The sequence below is a fragment of the Poecilia latipinna genome, unplaced genomic scaffold (assembly GCF_001443285.1).
Source record: "Poecilia latipinna isolate Pla-1442-1.1 unplaced genomic scaffold, P_latipinna-1.0 Scaffold18, whole genome shotgun sequence".
NCBI classification, from domain to species: Eukaryota; Metazoa; Chordata; class Actinopteri; order Cyprinodontiformes; family Poeciliidae; genus Poecilia; species Poecilia latipinna.
This window is the reverse complement of record NW_015112634.1, coordinates 569,743-587,785: the sequence shown is the minus strand read 5'-3', so window position 1 is coordinate 587,785 and position 18,043 is coordinate 569,743. Positions and strand designations below refer to the sequence as shown.

Here is an 18,043-nt window from a genome sequence, read left to right as displayed (position 1 = left end):
AACCTTTTGGGTTGCCCTAAGCTTTAAAAAATCTTAAAAAAAAAAAAAGTGGGGTTGGGGGGTTGGAAATTTTTAAAAAAAAAAAAAAAAAAAAAAAAAAAAAACATGCAACTGAATTAAATTACACATGAAATTTCAGAATATCCTAAACAAGTACTGCCACAATGTATTAAAAAAAAAGAAAGAAGATAAGCTCATACGTGGCTTGGCTGGACCTTTGCAAGAGCAATAATTAAAAATTTTCATTCTGCATTTTATTTGAAAAGAAAACACATTATTGCATATAGGACTGTGTTTTAATGTATTTGATTTTCATATAAATTACCAACAGGCATCTATCTAAAAACAATAAATAAAACAGTGTAACAACAGCATGTTTTAACCATTTCCTCCGTGCTTTCTTTATTTATCAGTCTGTGTTACATCGCGACATCCATAGCTGGCACACCTTTACATTTTGTGTGTTGCTTTGTATGGGTGACTATATTTTTCGAAGTGATGCTTTATACAAATTCAAAGGTGCTCTGGAAAAATAGTTTTTCACAAGCAGAAGGTCTATACACCCTAACCTATTATTCTACTGCAATTTGCATGTGTGAGAGAAATTTGTATAATACAGTTTTAGTTCAGAAGTCCCCAGTCACTAAAACCCACATCTGGACACTGGTAAAAAATGGTATATAAATGTGAAATAAATGTCCATTGTTTGGAAGGAATATTTTTGTATGTCAACAACAATGACATGCAGCACAGACTTGGTAAATGACACTGAAGTCATTTGAGCAAAAAGTCAATTTCCTTTTTTTCTAATTTTGGAGGAAAAAGTTTTACTAGACTCCTAATCATAATGGGGAGATTTATTAGAAATTAAGACCAATGACAACACCAGCAGCGCTTGGGGTTGCCTAATTAACCCTTCCCTAAAATCTAGTTAAATGCTCCTCAATATTCCCAATGCAAAACACATGCGGAGAGAATCGCAATTGCTGATACTTTGCCTTCTCTGTGTTTGACAAGCTGTCACTGCGCAGAGGAAGCACATCTGGACCTCCACGCTTCACATGTGCAACATCACAGCGAAATGACGCTAACTGCGCTGCAGACAGTAAATGAATGACTTACCAGGCAAAGGCTGCTGAGGAGTGAGATGAGAAGAAAGTCCAGATTATGGAGTTGCAGAGAAGATCCCATCCCTGACCCTGAGGCAACTCTACCTCCAAGAGTCATTCAAACACACAGCTGATGGAGCTCAGAAAGCAATTATTTAATAGACTTAACTCTCTTCAAAGTGGAGCGTGATGCGTCTTTTCACTCCATCTGGCCCTTCGACGCTCCTGGCGGCTTGTGAAATCATAACTCTAATCGCCCGCTCTGCCCTCGATTTAATTTCCTATAATCTACTATACGGTCCGGTTCAGCCCGCTCGCTTTATTTCTGCGCATCTGTCTTTTTTTTTTTTTTTTTTTTTTTTTTTTTTTTACTTCTGAAATTACATCCACATGTCAGAACTATTTATGTCGCTCTCTCTCTCTGCGGTGGGAAGTTCAAATGATTCTTTGTAGGGAAGAAACCAACGCTGTATTTTTAGGTCTTTTTAAATTTCCCCGCAGACTAACTTAAACACTTCAGTATGGAGCTCTGTGCCTACTGGTTTCTTCCAGTTTCCCTTCCCGGATCAGACACAAATATAAATAAATAAATATGATTCTTTAAAAAAATAAAATAAAATAAAATAAAACCTCAAACTGTCTCACTCCATCACCAGAGTCTGCTGAATTTCACAACTTCACTCCGTTTGACTCATGTCACCATCAACGCATTCATTCAGCGCACTGATCACAGACAGGCTCCACTTTTCACATTTAAAAGTAAACATTAACAATATTATGACAAGAGCGGAGAGTGAAATTTACAACTGCTAATATAAATGTGTTTAATCTGCGTGTTTAGACTTCATAGACAGAGTTTCGCTATCCTTCATTTCTTCCCCACCAAAACGCTGCAGATCATGTGTCACTCGCTGAAAACGTGTAGCGCACTAAATAAAAGCGTGGCAATCTAACAGAAAACTGAATGTATGAAACTCCCAAACGAGACTCTGTTTACCTAAGACGAGACAGAAACGCCAGCTTAGACTCAACAATCTTTACTTACTATCGAGAGAGAAAAGAAATCACCTTAACGGACTGATAATTCGCAAAAACGCCTGAGTGATTGTTATGTTTTTTGTTGTTGTTGTTGTTGATGTTTGGGTTTTTTTTGCGCAGAGTCAAAGCAAAAGAAAAAAGAAAAAGTTGAAGTTTCTCGTGTTGGGAAGCGTCTCCAGTCCAGATGTGGCAAAGCGGCAGGTCGTGCTCAGTAGTGAGTATGTGGATGGAAAAGGGGAAGCAGGGTGGGGGCTGGAAGGAGGCAGGTAGGGTGGAGCGTGAAAGCCGCTTATTGGTGCGCTCGCTCTTACGTTGGAATAAACCACGACTCCCCAAATGACATATTTTCTCACTCCTAAAACAAACTCCACATTCAACAGATCGCAGGGCCGTTGCCAAACCGCTTTTTCCCCCTGCAGTCTCTCAAAAGTTGCATCCAGTTGGATTGGGTTACAGTAACATAATGCAGCGGATGAAGCGCCATATGATGGTGAATTCTAATGGGTGTAAGGACTGTAACAACATTTTAAGTTTATGAATTAAATAAAAAAAAATAATAATAATTTACTTTTAATATTTTAAAGTCACTCATCGCTTGTTACAGTACAATGCAATTGTGGAAAGTTCAGTTGGCCAAACTTAACCTTAATTAAGTCTGTTTCATAAGTTAAATACAATTCTAAAAAGAAGTGTATTACGGATATGAAATCATCTTCTTTTATTCTTATACCCTTTAATAAAATCCAGTACAGCCTACTTCATTTATAATACACCAAATTATTAAATGCCAGTAGTATTTAAGCACTTAGCAAATATAGGAAGGGTATAAATGCTCTACACAAGAGCAACAGAGAACGTTCGTGAACTGTTTGATCCATTGTCCAAAAACAGAGAGAGAACATGGCTGTTAGATCTGTCCTCCACCATGTAGAACCAAAAGTGCCGTAAACTGACGGGTTCGTAAACTGCTTGATTCTGGGCTAGAAATTATAGCTTGAAAAACCAGAGTGTGCTTTTAAAAAGGATTATATCAGGGGTGTCAAACTCCAGTCCTCAAGGGCCGCTGTCCTGCAACTTTTAGATGTGCCTATGCTACACCACACCTGAAAAGAATAATTAGGTCATTAGCAAGGCTCAGGAGAACCGATCTACACAGGGAGGAGGTAATTAAGCCATTTCATTCCACTGTTTTTTACCTGTGGCACATCTAAACACTGCAGGACAGCGGCCCTTGAGGACTGGAGTTTGACACCCCTGGATTATATAGAGGTGCTCTGGTCAGAAGAGAACTCTGCATAATGCTGTGCGCTTGTCACCATTCCCACAATGGCAGTGGCAGGATCATCCTGGGGGGATTCATTTCTGTAATGAAGACCAGTCAGAGCTCATGGAAAGATAAATGGAGGTAAAAATGAATAATCAAAAAATCAAATCAAAAATTAGTCAAAAGCTGTAAAAGATATAGCTGAGGCAGATGACGACTTGACATATATCCAGAGCCACAATAGAATGATTTTATGTTCAGAAAATAACTGAATAAAAAAAAGTAACAATAAATGGCATATTTTCCAATCGCTTGTATTCATATTATTTATTTATTCTTTATTGCTCTACACTGCTGTCTTTTACAGTACAATGCACACGTTAAAAGGGTAAATATAAATCTTGCCTTTACATAATCTCTCACAACTTGCCATGATTGTCATCAAAACTTTAGCCATAGATTTAATCAAAATATCCCTGCAGAGTACGCTGTTATATTAAGAACATGACTAAGCAAATTGACTGTCTTATCTGTTCACAATGACACAATGATTTGTCGTTCAAATGACACTGACATGTTCGTTGACACAGGTATTCACTCTGGAGAGATGAACTGAGGATTTTGTGAAAGAGACTGGCTTCTGTAGGTCATGCATTGTGATTTACTGTTTGTATGAATTGTTTCATGGGAAATGCACATAATATTTTACTAATGTCAAGGAGGAGCTGAGAAATCTGACTGAAAAAAACAGTACTATTCTGAAGGGGCTTAAATAGCTCAGAAATCTCAGTCCAACAGGAAAATTGTGAGGATGATTTATATTTTTTTTTTGCCTGAAGTGCCCAAGATGCTTTTTCTTTTCTTGGCTCTTTAATCCAACTGCCAACCTCTAAAATGTGTTTTAGTGTTTATAGCTGAGCCCCAACTGTGTCAATAGAAACTTTAAAAGATGTTTTGTACTGAATCATTGAGTTTAGTAACATATTTGGAGAGCACAGACTAAGTACCCCTGAGGGATGCCTGTTTTAATTTGATTGACTGTGTTGCTGTGTGTCTCGGTTTTAGTACACTGTGTGCTGATATGCAAAAGTAGAAGGTCAGAGAAGGTGTTAGGCGAGCTTAATGTGGCTCATGACAAGTTGTTAAACTCACTTTCTAATAAAAAGCAGGACAAACTGTGCTGGTGAGAGATGGCAAAGATATTTGCAGCTTTTGCTTACTCGGCAAAAGAAGATTTCAATGTATGACCCAAAATATCTTTGGGTCCAACATCTTTGCATGTGTTTAGTCTGTTCAATGTCCTCATATCATCTGTGGACAGTTTCATCACCTTTTTCTCATTCAGGGGTGTGAATTGATTCTCAGGTATTTTATTTGGAGAGCTTTTTTCATAAGGTACTTGGCATGTTGTGCAAATAGTTCAAAGATGTGATTGACTGTTCCATGCAGAAGATGCATGATCCAAAATTCCTCTGTTAAAAAGTTGAAATAGCACTCAAATAATTAGAGAGAAATTGTGTTCATGACATCACCTATTTATTAATTTATTTTTTGATTGGGGTCTGCCTTCTTCTTTTTTCTTGCTTTTGAAAGGTCTTCCTAAACGGCTAAATGTGCCTTTAAGCTAATTACTGCAGCCCCATCCAGCCCATTTTTTTTTTTTTTTTTTTTTACAGTCAAAACGCTTCTGATCTTTGACATCTATCTGGCATGATTAATATCCATCCCCCCAAACTGTCTTCACTGTAAGGAACCATGCACTGCACTGACAGCAGTCCATATATCTCTATCTGTCTCATACACTATTATTTGTCATCTTTCTTATATCATTTATCATTGTTCTGTTTCAGCTGGTTGGCAGTTTATATCTGTGACAGGCAACAAACCAGATCAGAGCTTATTACGAAGAGACACATTTAAACACTTGTACTAGTGAACGAGAGGATTATTGCCTGACCCATTTGTGTCAGGTAAGGATGATTTTCCTAGAAATTGTCTGAAAAGCTGTTATCATAAACTAAATTTCATGCAGATTCATGCATGCATGTATTTGGGACCAATTCCCCGGATGTGCATAATTGGCAATATATATATATATATATATATATATATATATATATATATATATATATATATATATATATATATATATATATATATATATAATTATTAAAAATTTGCTTATTTTTCACATTTGCATTTTATTTATCTGAGCAGGTTTATATTTCTTATAATCCAAACAACTAAATTAATTACAGTGTTATTAGAGACGTTGTCTCATCAGATTAGCCTGTCCTAACTTTTACCCTCTGCCAAAATGAGGTCATTTCATTTAAGATGATTTTTTTCTTCCTTCCTCATTTTTTCTTTTCCATTTACTCTCTTTCTGATTTATAGTGTGGAAATGTCATGAACGTTATGGTCAATGTCTGTCCTTTGTCTCAGAGCAAGTTCCAAATTAAACCTCCTGGGGAGCTATTTTCAGCTGGATTCAGGTCAACTCGCATATTCTTCTTAAAAACCTTGTGTTGTTTAGACATATCACCTCAGATGCTGCAGAAATAAAATAAAGGAACAAAGATCATCAACAAACTTCAACTATGGCTTTCTAGTCCATTAATGCCATTGCTATTATTTAATTAAATCATTAGATTATCTCAAAAATAAATTTTGGGAATTCTTTTATTTGAATTTCCCTCAAGTAGCAAGTGAATATTTTCTCCATTCTTTTTTTCCATAATTAACAGGAGTGGTCGTTTTTGATTGCCTAAGTCGTCTGCTGAGTAATAACTTGGAGATAATTTGGTCATTCTCGTTGCTTGTGCCGGAATATTGACAAACATTTTATACGTTACATGGAATAACATTTTCTGAGAAGATCGACAAACAATAGCTGAAAATTAAACAAAGGTCCATCTCTTTGTTTAAAGACAATGAATGAACCTGAAGGTTTGTCTAATTATTGTTTGTTTAGCGTTTAACAAACTCATCTGTGTGCAGACATACGGTTATGATAAAACACTGTTAGTGTTCTCCAAACACTATGAGCTACAGAGCTACGGAGCAACTTTGAGCAATCTGCAAAGTTATGTCATTTATTCACCAGGTACTGTGCACTGATATATGACAGAGCTGAGAGTACAACAGAGAGCGATGTTCACAGAAAGCTCTAAGTAGTTTATTATTATTATTATTATTTTTTTTTTGATTCAGGAAACTTTCCTAGATAGTACCTATCCATTATGAAATACTGCTCAACAGAGGAAAACATCGATTTTTCCAATTTTCATTACCCTTATTTCCATGTTACTTTTGCACAGTGTTAGCCTTAGCACTGATTTAAAGAAATCAGAACAAGTGTTGGAGCCCATGAACAAAATAAAATTAGGTTGATATTAAACATTAGTACAGTCTTGAAGATGTTATAAAAATTGTGATTCAACAGGGTATCCAATCATATTCATTTGTCCAAAGCTGAATCACTATTCACATTTAGGGAGAAAAAGAACAACCTTAAATTAGATCTCTTGGGCAGAACGACAGTTCTCAGGGTTCATAGTTAATTTGTGACCAAGGGAGGGCGGCATGACTCAGCTGTTGTTCCGGCTGCTAGACAGCACAGATGCTTACAAGGTTTAACAAGGATCAGAAGGCTGGTATCCTGAGTAAGTATTGATGAAGCCTGTTTCATTTTATTTCTTAGAATGCTATATTTGACTCTGGAAAACTGTGTAGGTTTTAATAACACAGGAGATACACTTTTTGATGGAAGTTTGCGGAAGGCTGCTCAGAAAAACCATATTTAGAACATGCAAATGTTTCTGGTACTGCAGTCACCATCAGAGGCGGGTCTTACATGAATGGACAGCATCTCCTTCTGACACCCCACATCCAAACAGGCATCTCTTTCCCCAATGATGGCATTCTGCAGGACAAATAATAATAAATTGTGATAGACAGAGAATGCAGTTTTTTTGTGTGTGTGTTTGAACAAATAGATAAATGATTTCATGATTTCATAAATCATAAATAAAGAAGTAAGTAATACTTAATTTGAGGTATGTTCAATGTTAATATGCAAGATTTGGAACTACAAATGACCAAATAAAGATCAGACTCTCAACTAGGAACTCAAACTCCAGTCATCAGGGGCCTCAAGATAAATTATTGATGGTTGATGAAATGATGTCGAAGCTTATAGTTCTATACTTTAGATTCTTTTCAGTGGAAAAGTCTTGAAGTCCACTCATCAAGGGCTGGTGTCCTGCAACTTTTGGATGTGTCCTTGGTCCCACAAACCTGACTCAAATAGGTAAATTTCCTCCTCAGTATGTAATCTGTGTAGCTCTGCTAATGTCCTAATATTCAGGGTCAGGTGTGTTGAAGCAGGGGCACAGTCGAACGTTGCAGAAATATAAGCACCGACTTCAGGATCATCCATCTGTAATTTCTTTCAACAGTATCTTCTTCCAAGGCTCATATTATCCGCCATCCCACACCCCCACCCCCGACCCCCAAATTTGTTTAAGCACATCAATTCTACAAAATTAATTCCTGCCAAGAAACACTGCGTCAAAGTCTGTGTTAAACTTAAGCCCCTTCAAACTGGCATGGGTTCTGCCTAAGCTTTGCGAACTGCATCCTACAATAAGTCTAAGTTGGATAGGTGACAGTTTAATTACATGCTCTCTCACTACGGCGCACTTACTAACTTGTGCAGCTAACGACACGCTAAACACATCAAACAGGAATTCATCAGGTGCCTCAACTACTGCACAAATGTTAAGACTGATATGGGTACCCTGTAACCTCAGTTTTTGTGAAGGGTTTCTATGGAACTGTATCACTCAGGATCCACATGATCTTTTTTTTTTTTTTTAATATGAGAGAATGTTGAAGTTTTGAATCAATATTCATAACCTGCATTAAAACTTTCCAACTGAATTTTTCTGCCTGAAGTTTCTCCCCTCTTCTCTGCCCATTATTTTTCTTCCCATGGCTGCTCCTATAGCAGATTCAGACATTTACAGATGCTATTGTTCAAAAGTCATATATATTCACATTGAGATTTTCTCTCAAAGGCAACACTATTACATTTCAGAAGAGACTTTAGAAGAACCCCTATGCTATTTTGAGGTTGTCATTTAACAGCAATGTATTTATCCACTCTTCTTTCATCTGCACTCAAGGTCATCTAATGTGTCGGAGTAACAATTGGCTTTGTCCACAGGTTGGAGGCCCTCCAAGCTACATACCAGCTAGACAACAGACCAACTCTAAAATAGCAAACTGCACAGGTCTTAGATGTTTTAGGATCTTGATATTATGCGGCCGGTCGTGTTGTAAATTCCCCCTGCTGCTTGTCAGTGATGGACCCTCTCTACAGTAAAAGGGAGTTAACAGTGACCTACGCAAGCTTAACCCCTTTTTATGCTCAGATTCTCATGAAAGGCTTCCATCTGTGTCTGCGTGTCAGTTACACAAGAAAGTTCTTGGTGAGCAGCAACTGTGCGCACAGAAATGTCTTCAATATAATAAAAAGGCAAAAGTAGATCAGATGATCATGTGTTGCAACCAAATTAAGCACAACACCACTTCTGAACACATAACATGTCCAACCTAGAAGAAGGAGGGCTACCGCGGCATGCTGTGCAAATATATTTATATATTTTTATATTTAATAAACCTTTCTCATTCTGATTCCGACTGTGAAGTCACCTGCTGAAGGGTTCGATCCATAAGCATATTATCTTGAACTTTTACCTTACCTGTCGTTAGGAACGTAAATTGAGATGAATTCCTACAGATGATATGTTTAAGACAAAAGTACATGAATCACTACATATACACTTTTGCTTGCTGAAGAGTTTTACAAAGTTTCAGATTTTTCGCTTGGTAAAAACAGCATGCAATTTAATGCTGATCAAACTATATATGAGTTGCTGTTATCAAAATGAAAATGAAAGTGTTTGTGAATACTTCAGGAATTTATAAAAAAAAAAAATTCTATGGCTCTATCTGATATCAGCTTTAATGAAGAGCCTCTGTGACTAAAGCAGTTTCAGGTTTTGTCACAGGGCCTCAGCTCAAATTGCGTGTGGACATTTGCAGTTGCATCCCAAGAATAATTTGATCTGAACCTTTCCAATGCATCGTTGCCTGGTTAAGGTTTGCAGGTCTGCTGAAAGGTGAACCTCTGTCCAAGTCACAGGACTTTGCAGCTCCTTGCAAGTTTTTCTTCCAAGACTGTCCTGCATTCAGTTCTTGTCCATCTGAACAGTTTCAAGTGTTGCTGGTAGCCGTCATAAAATAACATCTTAACCCGAACTTGTCAAGTCTGGAAATCGCAAGAGCTACGAAGACAACATGGAGAAGAAGCTTGACCCTTATGACTCAACACTCCAGTAAATTAGCATTTTAACTAAATGCTTGCTTGAATTACTTTTACTTGTATGTGTGTGAACCACAAAAACATCAGACACTTCATCTTTATTTGAGTGGTAATGACAATTTCACAAGAACAACAATGTAAACTTCTATTATTTTGACACTGAGCTCTGATGTGACTTATTTAACAGTCTAAAGGCCAAGATCAGACAGAAACAACATTCTCTGACCCCTATTTTGAGGTGGATTTAAATCTGAGCCCTGTAAATCCCTCTGATCATATGAGATAAACGACTATTATCATAAAGGCTTGTGAATAACCCTCTCTCACTTGAACGTTTTAATGGTAATCAAGAATAATTGCCATTCGTCGTGCTTCATTGTGGGTGAAGGAACTTTAAAAAAAAAACCCTTCCGTTTGTGTTCAACAATTATCTTTTTCTTCATCCCCTCCTCGCTAATAACTGCCACACTTCACTGAACAAGGTCAGCGGTTGAAGATTGGTGTATATGCATGAGGTCTCACTTCTGCTGATTAAAATAGCCTGTTTAATAGAAGGTTGTTGTCCTGGGATTTTAGCTAATGCAGTTTTCCATTCACACACACACACACGCACGCACACACACCCACATACAGAGACAGACACACTAGGAGAACAACAAACGTTTGTCTTAAATAGAAGCACAAAGCCATATCCTTTTATAGTCCTCTGCCTGTTGTTTGCTGCCTGGTTGGGCACGGAGGGGGTGGTGGAGGTGACACCTGTGGCCAGAACATAAAAGGAGGCCCTAATCACCCACCTCTGCCTGCAGTGTCCAGCATTTTGTTGCACAGTCAGTCCTAAGTGCTTCTAGAAATGGCCCCCAAGAAGAAGGAAGAGCCAAAGCCTGCTGCACCGGCGGCTCCTAAGCCCCCAGAACCGGAGCGCCCAAAGACTCCTGAATTTGACCCAGCAACAGTAACGGTAAAACATTTTAAATTAGAAATGCAAAAATGATTTGATGATTTAGCATAGAATCACATTATTCTATTTAGACATAATAATGTTTTCGGTTGACTTAATTTTTATTTTCTTTTTTTTGACGAACATCAGAGACCCCAAGTGATCTAAACTTGGCACTGCAAGCCCAACATTTTACTGCAGCTAATTATCCTTAGCTCTCTCATTCCCCAGCTTTGTAGAATGTCTTCTAAATTACAAGCACACAAAACCAAATGGGATATTTTATTGAAGGAAGCTGTAAGCCTGTCTCAGTATTAGGTACAGATGCAAACTAACTGGTGCTTTAAACATCATGGAAAATATACTTTATGCTGACTTGGCCCCTTTCTGAGAGGACGAATGTTGGTTTAGGTCGAGCGAGCCGCCATGTTACAATAGAGTGTGGTTAAAGCCACAAAATATGACTTTTTTTTCTTATTTCTGCGAATAGCAGACCACCCACACTATTTGTTACAGGGAAACAAGGGTGGAAAACTGGTAAGAAAGAAAAAATATAGATAATTATAGCCATCTTGATCTATCTTAAAACATGCTTAGATAAGGTTTGGATGTTTTTTTGTTTTTTTGTTTTTTTTCTCTTAGCTTCTCAGAGACTTTGTGGTTTGAGGTTTTGTAGAAATCCAGACGTTAAACATAGGCTTGATGAATCAACATGTACAAACACTCTTTTTAGAAATGAATATCTAATTGAAATTGTAATCCATTCTCAAGCTGAAAATAACAAAAAGACAAAAAAAAAAAAAAATGAATAGTTTCAATTATTTTTTTTTTTTTAAAAAATGTTATTTCTTTTTCACTTTGGCATTTTAAATATAACGCTTTCCCTTCATTAAAACAAAGTGCACCTAAAAATAAGCTTCAACAAAGTCCACAGTAGCGTATAGAGTCTAAGTGGTAACAATGGGCTGATCCAAGGTCACTTGTAAACTATGAACTGCTGAAACAAATGGATGCCTCCTGTCTCACAGGATGGTAACGTTTAAGTTTGTCTCGTTCTGCATTTTGAACCACAGTGTTTAATTTTATTGTATATCTCTATTGATTTTTACACTTTGAGAAACAACAATTTAGTTTAGACACTTAAAGGTTAATAAAGTAGATTAAAAATGTAGAACCATTTTTTTAATAAAGTCGGATATTCTAATGTTATCTTTATTTGATTTGATTGTTTTATATCAGGAAGGTCTTTTTTTTTCCAAATTATTATGCTGTCATGATCTTATATGTGAATTGTCTCTAATATATAGACAGATTAATAATAATAATAATAATAATAATAATAATAATAATAATAATAATTAAATAAAATATGTGGGGGGAAAAAAAACAAATGTGGAACATTGAGCAGAAATAAGTGTTCCCTTTTTAGCTATGTCATTTTATCTCTTTTACATTTTAGTCAAGTGAAAACACTCACCAAATGCACCTAAAATAAGCTGTGATGAATCCAGCAGTATATAGTGCAGAGTTAATTTGTTAAGGATGGAGGAAGTAGTTCCAAGGTCACATAAAACCACTGGATTATAGTCAAGAAAGGTGACCTCAACTGCTTTTCAAAACAGAAGAAAGAAAACAGACTGCTTAATTGTCCCCAAGGTTGTGTATTTTTTTTATTTTCAATGAACTTTTTATTTGCCGCTCTGAATGATTAGGGTCTTCTAATTGTTCTGTTTGGTTTGTCTTTTCCCCAGCTGGAATTTACACCAGAACAACTTGAGGGTGAGGCTGTAGAGAGCTGTTGCTTTTTCCTTTGTGTTGCATGGGCTTGGGGTTATTTATAGAGAGAATAAATGGTTGCACTCGCAGCATAGTTCTCAGTGAGTGAGAAACATTTTGCAACAGCTGGTGTTTCGCCAGATCAAACATATGCTATTTTTATTTTTAAAGAATTATTTCCTATTCAAGTCTGTGTCCTCAGAAACATGTGAAGTGCATGCCAGCCAAAGCAGAGTGGAACCCTTCAGGGAAGCTGCAGCGCTTCCTTTTATCTGAGGCATGCCATTATAGATAATTACTTCAGAAAGATCTGCACATGCTCTCAGATGACACAAAAATGAGAAAAAAAAAAAAAAAAAAATTCAGAAGGAATGTTAGCTATTCTTTTTGTTGACAGACTTCAAAGATGCTTTCCAGCTGTTTGACCGAACACCAGCCAGTGAGATGAAAATAACTTACGCCCAGTGCGGTGACCTGATCAGGGCTTTGGGCCAGAATCCCACCAATGCAGAGATCATGTATGTCCTTGGGAAGCCCAAAGCCGAAGGTTGGTTGTATGACAATTTTAGTCATTCTTTTTTTTTTTTTTCTTCAGTTTTTTCATTACATTGAGGGCAGCCATTTATTATTTTTTTTCTTACATCTATTAGCCACTTTCTAAATCTTTAATGTTGAGAAATCATCCAGTTTCAATGGTTATTAAAGTGAAACAGTCAGTGACTTATCAAAATAATGAAATTGATTTGAAGCATTAATTACACCCTCCCACTGAATAAAATGATTGCAATTTTGTTGATAAAAATGGAAATAAAGAATGAACAAGGAAACAGTAGTCAACATCTAACTCTACTGTCAAATTTGTAGAGTTAGTTGTTAACTAATTAAAAAAAAATACACTGAGGAAAACAGTTCATAGTACTGTATGTCATGCTTGTTGATTGAGAGTTACAATTCATCGGGAGCTCTTTCCTATGAGAATTAAACTGGCCTAAGCCCTTACAATTATCAAGTATCTGTAAGTGCCAGAATAATGGCCATAAGACATCATGAAATATTGTCTATTTTGGGTGAAATTAAGTTGTTTACTTCCCGAGAAGCCCTCACTTACCCACCTTAGTGTTTCTCCTGGCTACACAATGAGTCTCTTATGCTCCAGCAGTTGTTCTGTCTGCCTGGAGGTCATTCCTGAAATCAATCAATCAATCAATCAAATCAATTTGTATAGCACATTTCAGCAGCAAGGCATTTCAAAGTGCTTTACATAATTAAAATAAAAACAGCAAAAAGGGGATGAGGGATCATCCTCTCCTGGTACCGGCTTTTAGGGTATCTAGGATCTTTAACTTTGGATTCAGAACTCAGTGACCTGTTAAAGAAAGTTACCAGCTGATGATGAACATGTCAGATGTGCAGAAAAATAAAGCAGCATATAATGCAAAACAAACATTTATTGCAACAACTGTTGGGTTCAACTGGTCATCTACTGTAAAGTTGACAGGAAAACCTCTGTACATGAAAGATTCAAATTAAAGTTTAGGTCACCATAGAACATCAACCAAAAGTAACTTTTTTTCTTAATACTTTCAACAGATATGCAGACCAAGATGCTTGACTTTGAACAGTTCCTCCCAATTTACCAACACATCTGCAAAGCCAAGGACCGTGGAACGTTTGAAGACTTTGTTGAGGGTTTGAGGGTGTTTGACAAGGAGGGGAATGGTACAGTGATGGGCGCAGAGCTCAGACACGTGCTGGCAACCCTTGGTGAGTGGAATTGTCTCAGTTAGCAGATTTCATAAGGCGGTGGTAACAATGATGCACACTGAGCTGACAGTGTCGGTGCTTTCAGGTGAGAAGATGAGGGAGGATGAAGTGGAGCAGCTGATGCAAAACCAAGAAGACGCTAATGGCTGTATAAATTATGAAGCTTTCGTAAAGTACATCATGGCATCATAAAATAGCCATTTGAGCCTTAATGTGATTTTGGTGCTGACACACAAAAAGCCAATTGAAGTTAGAAAAATAAGTCATTTTCTTTACTGTTAAGCAAGGATTTTGTTAGCTTTTAAACAGAAGGAATCTACATGTCTGTCAAATCCACCTTTATCAGTTTTCATTTGCATGTGTCATGAAAGGCAAATTCATAAATGTTTCATCTCATTTTCAAAGTCTCTTCAAGCTGATACCTCTATGTACATTTTTCAGATTATGGTACATAAATACATTTGTTTCATTGTGTTATGTGTTTCAGAGGAATCTATTGCAACTTTTTGCACTGTTTCGTCAGAGGACAGTCTTTTGTTTTTGTTTTTTTAAAAATGAGAAATATTAAGAGATTACCCAAAAATCAGCTATTATGTTAGGATTTTTTAAGTATCACAGGGAAATTAATTATCCTAAAATTAGTGAATTAATGAATGACTGTAAACAAATTAAAATTACAAATAGAAATGTTCTTAGAAAATCTGGTGTTACATAAAAAAATTATTATCATCTTCATCACCCAAATGACAACGTTTTGTTAATTATCCAAAGGATAGGTAGAGAACTCCCATTTCTAGCCAGCAGAGGGGGGTGTTGATCAACATTTCTTTATAAGGGAGCACAATTACTTTGATATATTTTGAAGAAATATTTTTAAAACTATTTTTTTTTAAAATAACCTGATCGTAGATCAAAATGAGGCTCTGTGATTAGTACAAATTTTTTATTTAACTTAAGAGAGTTTTAAAGATTTTTTTTTTCTTTTTTTAAGGTTGCTTAGCATTAACAGCTACTCACATAATAGTTTCATCCTTTTCTTAAACTCCTTCAAAATTCTAGCTTTTAGTTTCACATCCCTTTCACTTGCAGAAATGATCAGCAATTCATATTTAAAACCTAAAGTTGCTGAATTTTTAATACACCAATTTGACAAGAAAAACTGGATCAATTAATCTTAACAGGCATCTACTAGCTTTTTTCCAACATTTTTCTTCTTGAGCAGTGGTTGTATAAAATGTAGAAACAGTGAATGGGCACAGATGAAGTCTTGCTTTTCTAAAATAATTAGTTTGTGTTTTATTCATAAGGGCTTAACTTCAGTACATCCGTTTTTTGTCTATAGGATTATAAATAGGATTTTTGGGGAAGCCTCTGTCTGCACTGCCAATAAGCAAACACACACTCTTATTCCTGTCAGAGGTATTTCCTTTAGTTAAGCAAATGATCCATTTTCCATTTAAAAACAATTTGTAGTCTGCCATTACAGACCAGTTATATTTGATAATTTACTCTGACATATTCATTAAATATTAATACAATGAAAAAAATATATATTTTTTTCATTTTGACTAAATGTAGATGTTTCAGCTGACTTCTACCTGCTAGCTCACATTAAATCACTGCAAACACTCAGGCTCATGTCACACTGAGGCTGGCAATCCTCTATGTTTCTGGATGGTGTTTGATTCCTGACTTGAATTCTCTGCCCACTTTTTTGTCAAGATAATATTAAGTAAAGCAGACTGATTCCTTAACATTGTTCAAAGCAAAAAAAGATACATAAACTAGGTGGAGTTACTATTTTTACCACCAAACTCCACCTGTACAGGCAAAGTGTTGTGTTTTTTACATGCCTCCTATTTTGATCTGCTATGTCTCACCCCATTTTACACTTTTCCTTGTGCATAAGCTGTCTTCTCTGTGAAACAAGGTAAATATTCCGAAACAAGATTCTAGAGAAAATCACAGAACAGGAAAAAATAATATGTATATGATGTTAACAAGCAGGTGAGAGGACAAAGTAAAAGCCAAAACACAACACTGAGGGTCTAATCAGACTGCGAGGGACAACGAACTGATGAGGCGGAGGGAAGTTCAGAGAAGATGGACTTGCATGGTGATGAGTACATAGATGATCCACAGCTGTGTGGAGTCAGTCTCCCAAGAATCCAGAGCTCCACCTACAGAGAGAGGAAGTGGTGACCAGGGGACACTGTCATAAACAAATATGGAAAGCGGATAAAGAAACAAGACAGGAAAGACCACCTACTGCTAGAGAAGGAAAGTACACATTTCTTCAGCTATGATGCTGCAAACTTGCAGCCAGTTTCAGTTCTCTTATTATTTAAAGACAGTTTTGGATTCTTTTGAATGACATAGTGGATATAAAAGTCTGAAAAAAGACACAAACTAAAAGAAGTTTTTAACCACCACAATCCACCTTTCAGCCAGTCCCCAGCTGAAAGGTGAGATTTTGTGTGACATAACACACAAAATCTCACACAAAATGGCTTGAATCATTTTTAAAAAATATAAAACATTTTATGTGTAAAATTTAAGATTTTACACATAAGATTTTACACTTTTTACACAAATTTAAGATTTTACACATAACTGCAAAGAACCTTAAACTGACACTTTCATAAACCACCTTTTGGTTTCATTTTAGCATTCAGCTTTTTTAGATGTTAGTATTCAGCTTTCTTTCATGTTATGTTCCCAACCCAATCACCTCAACTGCTAGTTTTAGTCCACTTAGTCGTCAGAGTACAGATTGTTAGGACATCTCTTCTCCACAGTAGTCTTGATGTCACCGCATAGATTCTCTCTCAGATTTAGTTCTGTATTCTGAACTAAAAAGCTCAGAACTTGATTTTTTTTTTTCTTGGTTATCAAATTTTTGTACTGTTTTGTGATAGACATACTGAGTAGATATCTCATAAAGCTCATAAATGAAACTATGATGGACAATAAAAGGCATGAAAGATGTGGACTGGTGTTTTCAGCAGCAATATCTGACCTTAGTCTCTTTAGATTCCCCCAGGGAAACAGACTCATTCTCCCCAATCTTAATCCTGTGTATGTAGATTCTGGAAGAGTGCCAAAACCAATTTTCATTTAGACTTTCGCTCTCGTTCATTATTTCAGAATATGCAGTGGTCAAAATGTAGCCTGTGACTTACAGCCTACCACCATTTCTTCAAACTCAGTACATGCACTTATCTGTCAGATCAGTTTTCAGTAAAAATGGATCAGCAAGCAGTTTTACTGCTTGCTGATCCAAGCAGTAAAAATGTATGTTATATTTATGTTTATCACCCAGTAAATAAACAAACACAGCAACAATTTCCTTTGATTAAATTTGGTCAGTTTTGAACCTCATCAGATGCACACACCTCAGTTTGGTTGCTATTTTAGAGCCCAAACTGCAATATGATCGGATAAGGTCATAACTGTTAAAATGCGATTTACATAAATGTGATGTAATTTAGGTTAGTTAGTTAACTGTAAAGGAAAGCCTGACATCTAATGTTCCTCTTTCATTATGCTGACAACTATCAAGAGTATTAGTTGATTCAACAAGCATTCATTACAGCATATTAGAGCCTTATCTCTTTGTCTGAGGATGTATGGCTAGATGAGTCCTGAGGGTTGCTGGCAAAGGCTGTAGTTTCTGCTCCATTTCACTCGAGACTAAAATGTATAAAACTACATCAAGCAAGAGCTCTCTCCTACGCCGTCTTTATTCCATCACTGGTTTG

At 36.4% G+C, this 18,043-nt stretch overlaps 2 protein-coding genes and 2 long non-coding RNA genes across 5 annotated transcripts in view; 1 reads left to right on the top strand and 3 right to left on the bottom strand.

Moving 5' to 3' along the window:
- pth1r (parathyroid hormone 1 receptor) overlaps positions 1-2,426 on the bottom strand; it is a 68,022-nt gene extending 65,596 nt beyond the window's left edge. The window contains exon 1 of one of the 2 annotated variants that reach the window (XM_015034644.1): positions 1,123-2,426. In XM_015034644.1, the coding sequence (XP_014890130.1) occupies positions 1,123-1,227 (105 nt within the window). In that variant the 5' untranslated portion in view covers positions 1,228-2,426. The remainder of the gene's footprint in view (positions 1-1,122) is intronic. The other variant, XM_015034635.1, reaches the window with a different exon arrangement.
- A 2,790-nt stretch (positions 2,427-5,216) lies between these two features.
- LOC106948804 (uncharacterized) lies at positions 5,217-14,675 on the bottom strand. The gene is made up of 3 exons (XR_001425252.1): positions 14,590-14,675; positions 13,623-13,630; positions 5,217-5,231 (listed from the first exon to the last, which is right to left on the bottom strand). It is a non-coding gene; the product is annotated as an uncharacterized LOC106948804 (long non-coding RNA).
- myl13 (myosin, light chain 13) lies at positions 10,590-14,824 on the top strand. Its single transcript, XM_015034657.1, has 5 exons — positions 10,590-10,763; positions 12,494-12,521; positions 12,916-13,065; positions 14,109-14,282; positions 14,368-14,824. The coding sequence occupies exons 1-5, from the start codon at positions 10,656-10,658 to the stop codon at positions 14,472-14,474; spliced, it is 567 nt and encodes a 188-aa protein (XP_014890143.1). The 5' UTR covers positions 10,590-10,655; the 3' UTR covers positions 14,475-14,824.
- A 447-nt stretch (positions 14,825-15,271) lies between these two features.
- On the bottom strand, positions 15,272-17,356 carry LOC106948811 (uncharacterized). Its single transcript, XR_001425255.1, has 2 exons — positions 17,302-17,356; positions 15,272-16,462 (listed from the first exon to the last, which is right to left on the bottom strand). It is a non-coding gene; the product is annotated as an uncharacterized LOC106948811 (long non-coding RNA).
- Positions 17,357-18,043: the final 687 nt, after the last annotated feature.

Bases quoted from the DNA above. Each gene is read 5' to 3' on its own strand.
- myl13 (XM_015034657.1), top strand. From the start codon at position 10,656: ATGGCCCCCAAGAAGAAGGAAGAGCCAAAGCCTGCTGCACCGGCGGCT. The intron at 12,522-12,915 runs GTGAGGCTGTAG...TTTTGTTGACAG, and splicing joins TACACCAGAACAACTTGAGG to ACTTCAAAGATGCTTTCCAG. The intron at 14,283-14,367 runs GTGAGTGGAATT...CGGTGCTTTCAG, and splicing joins ACACGTGCTGGCAACCCTTG to GTGAGAAGATGAGGGAGGAT.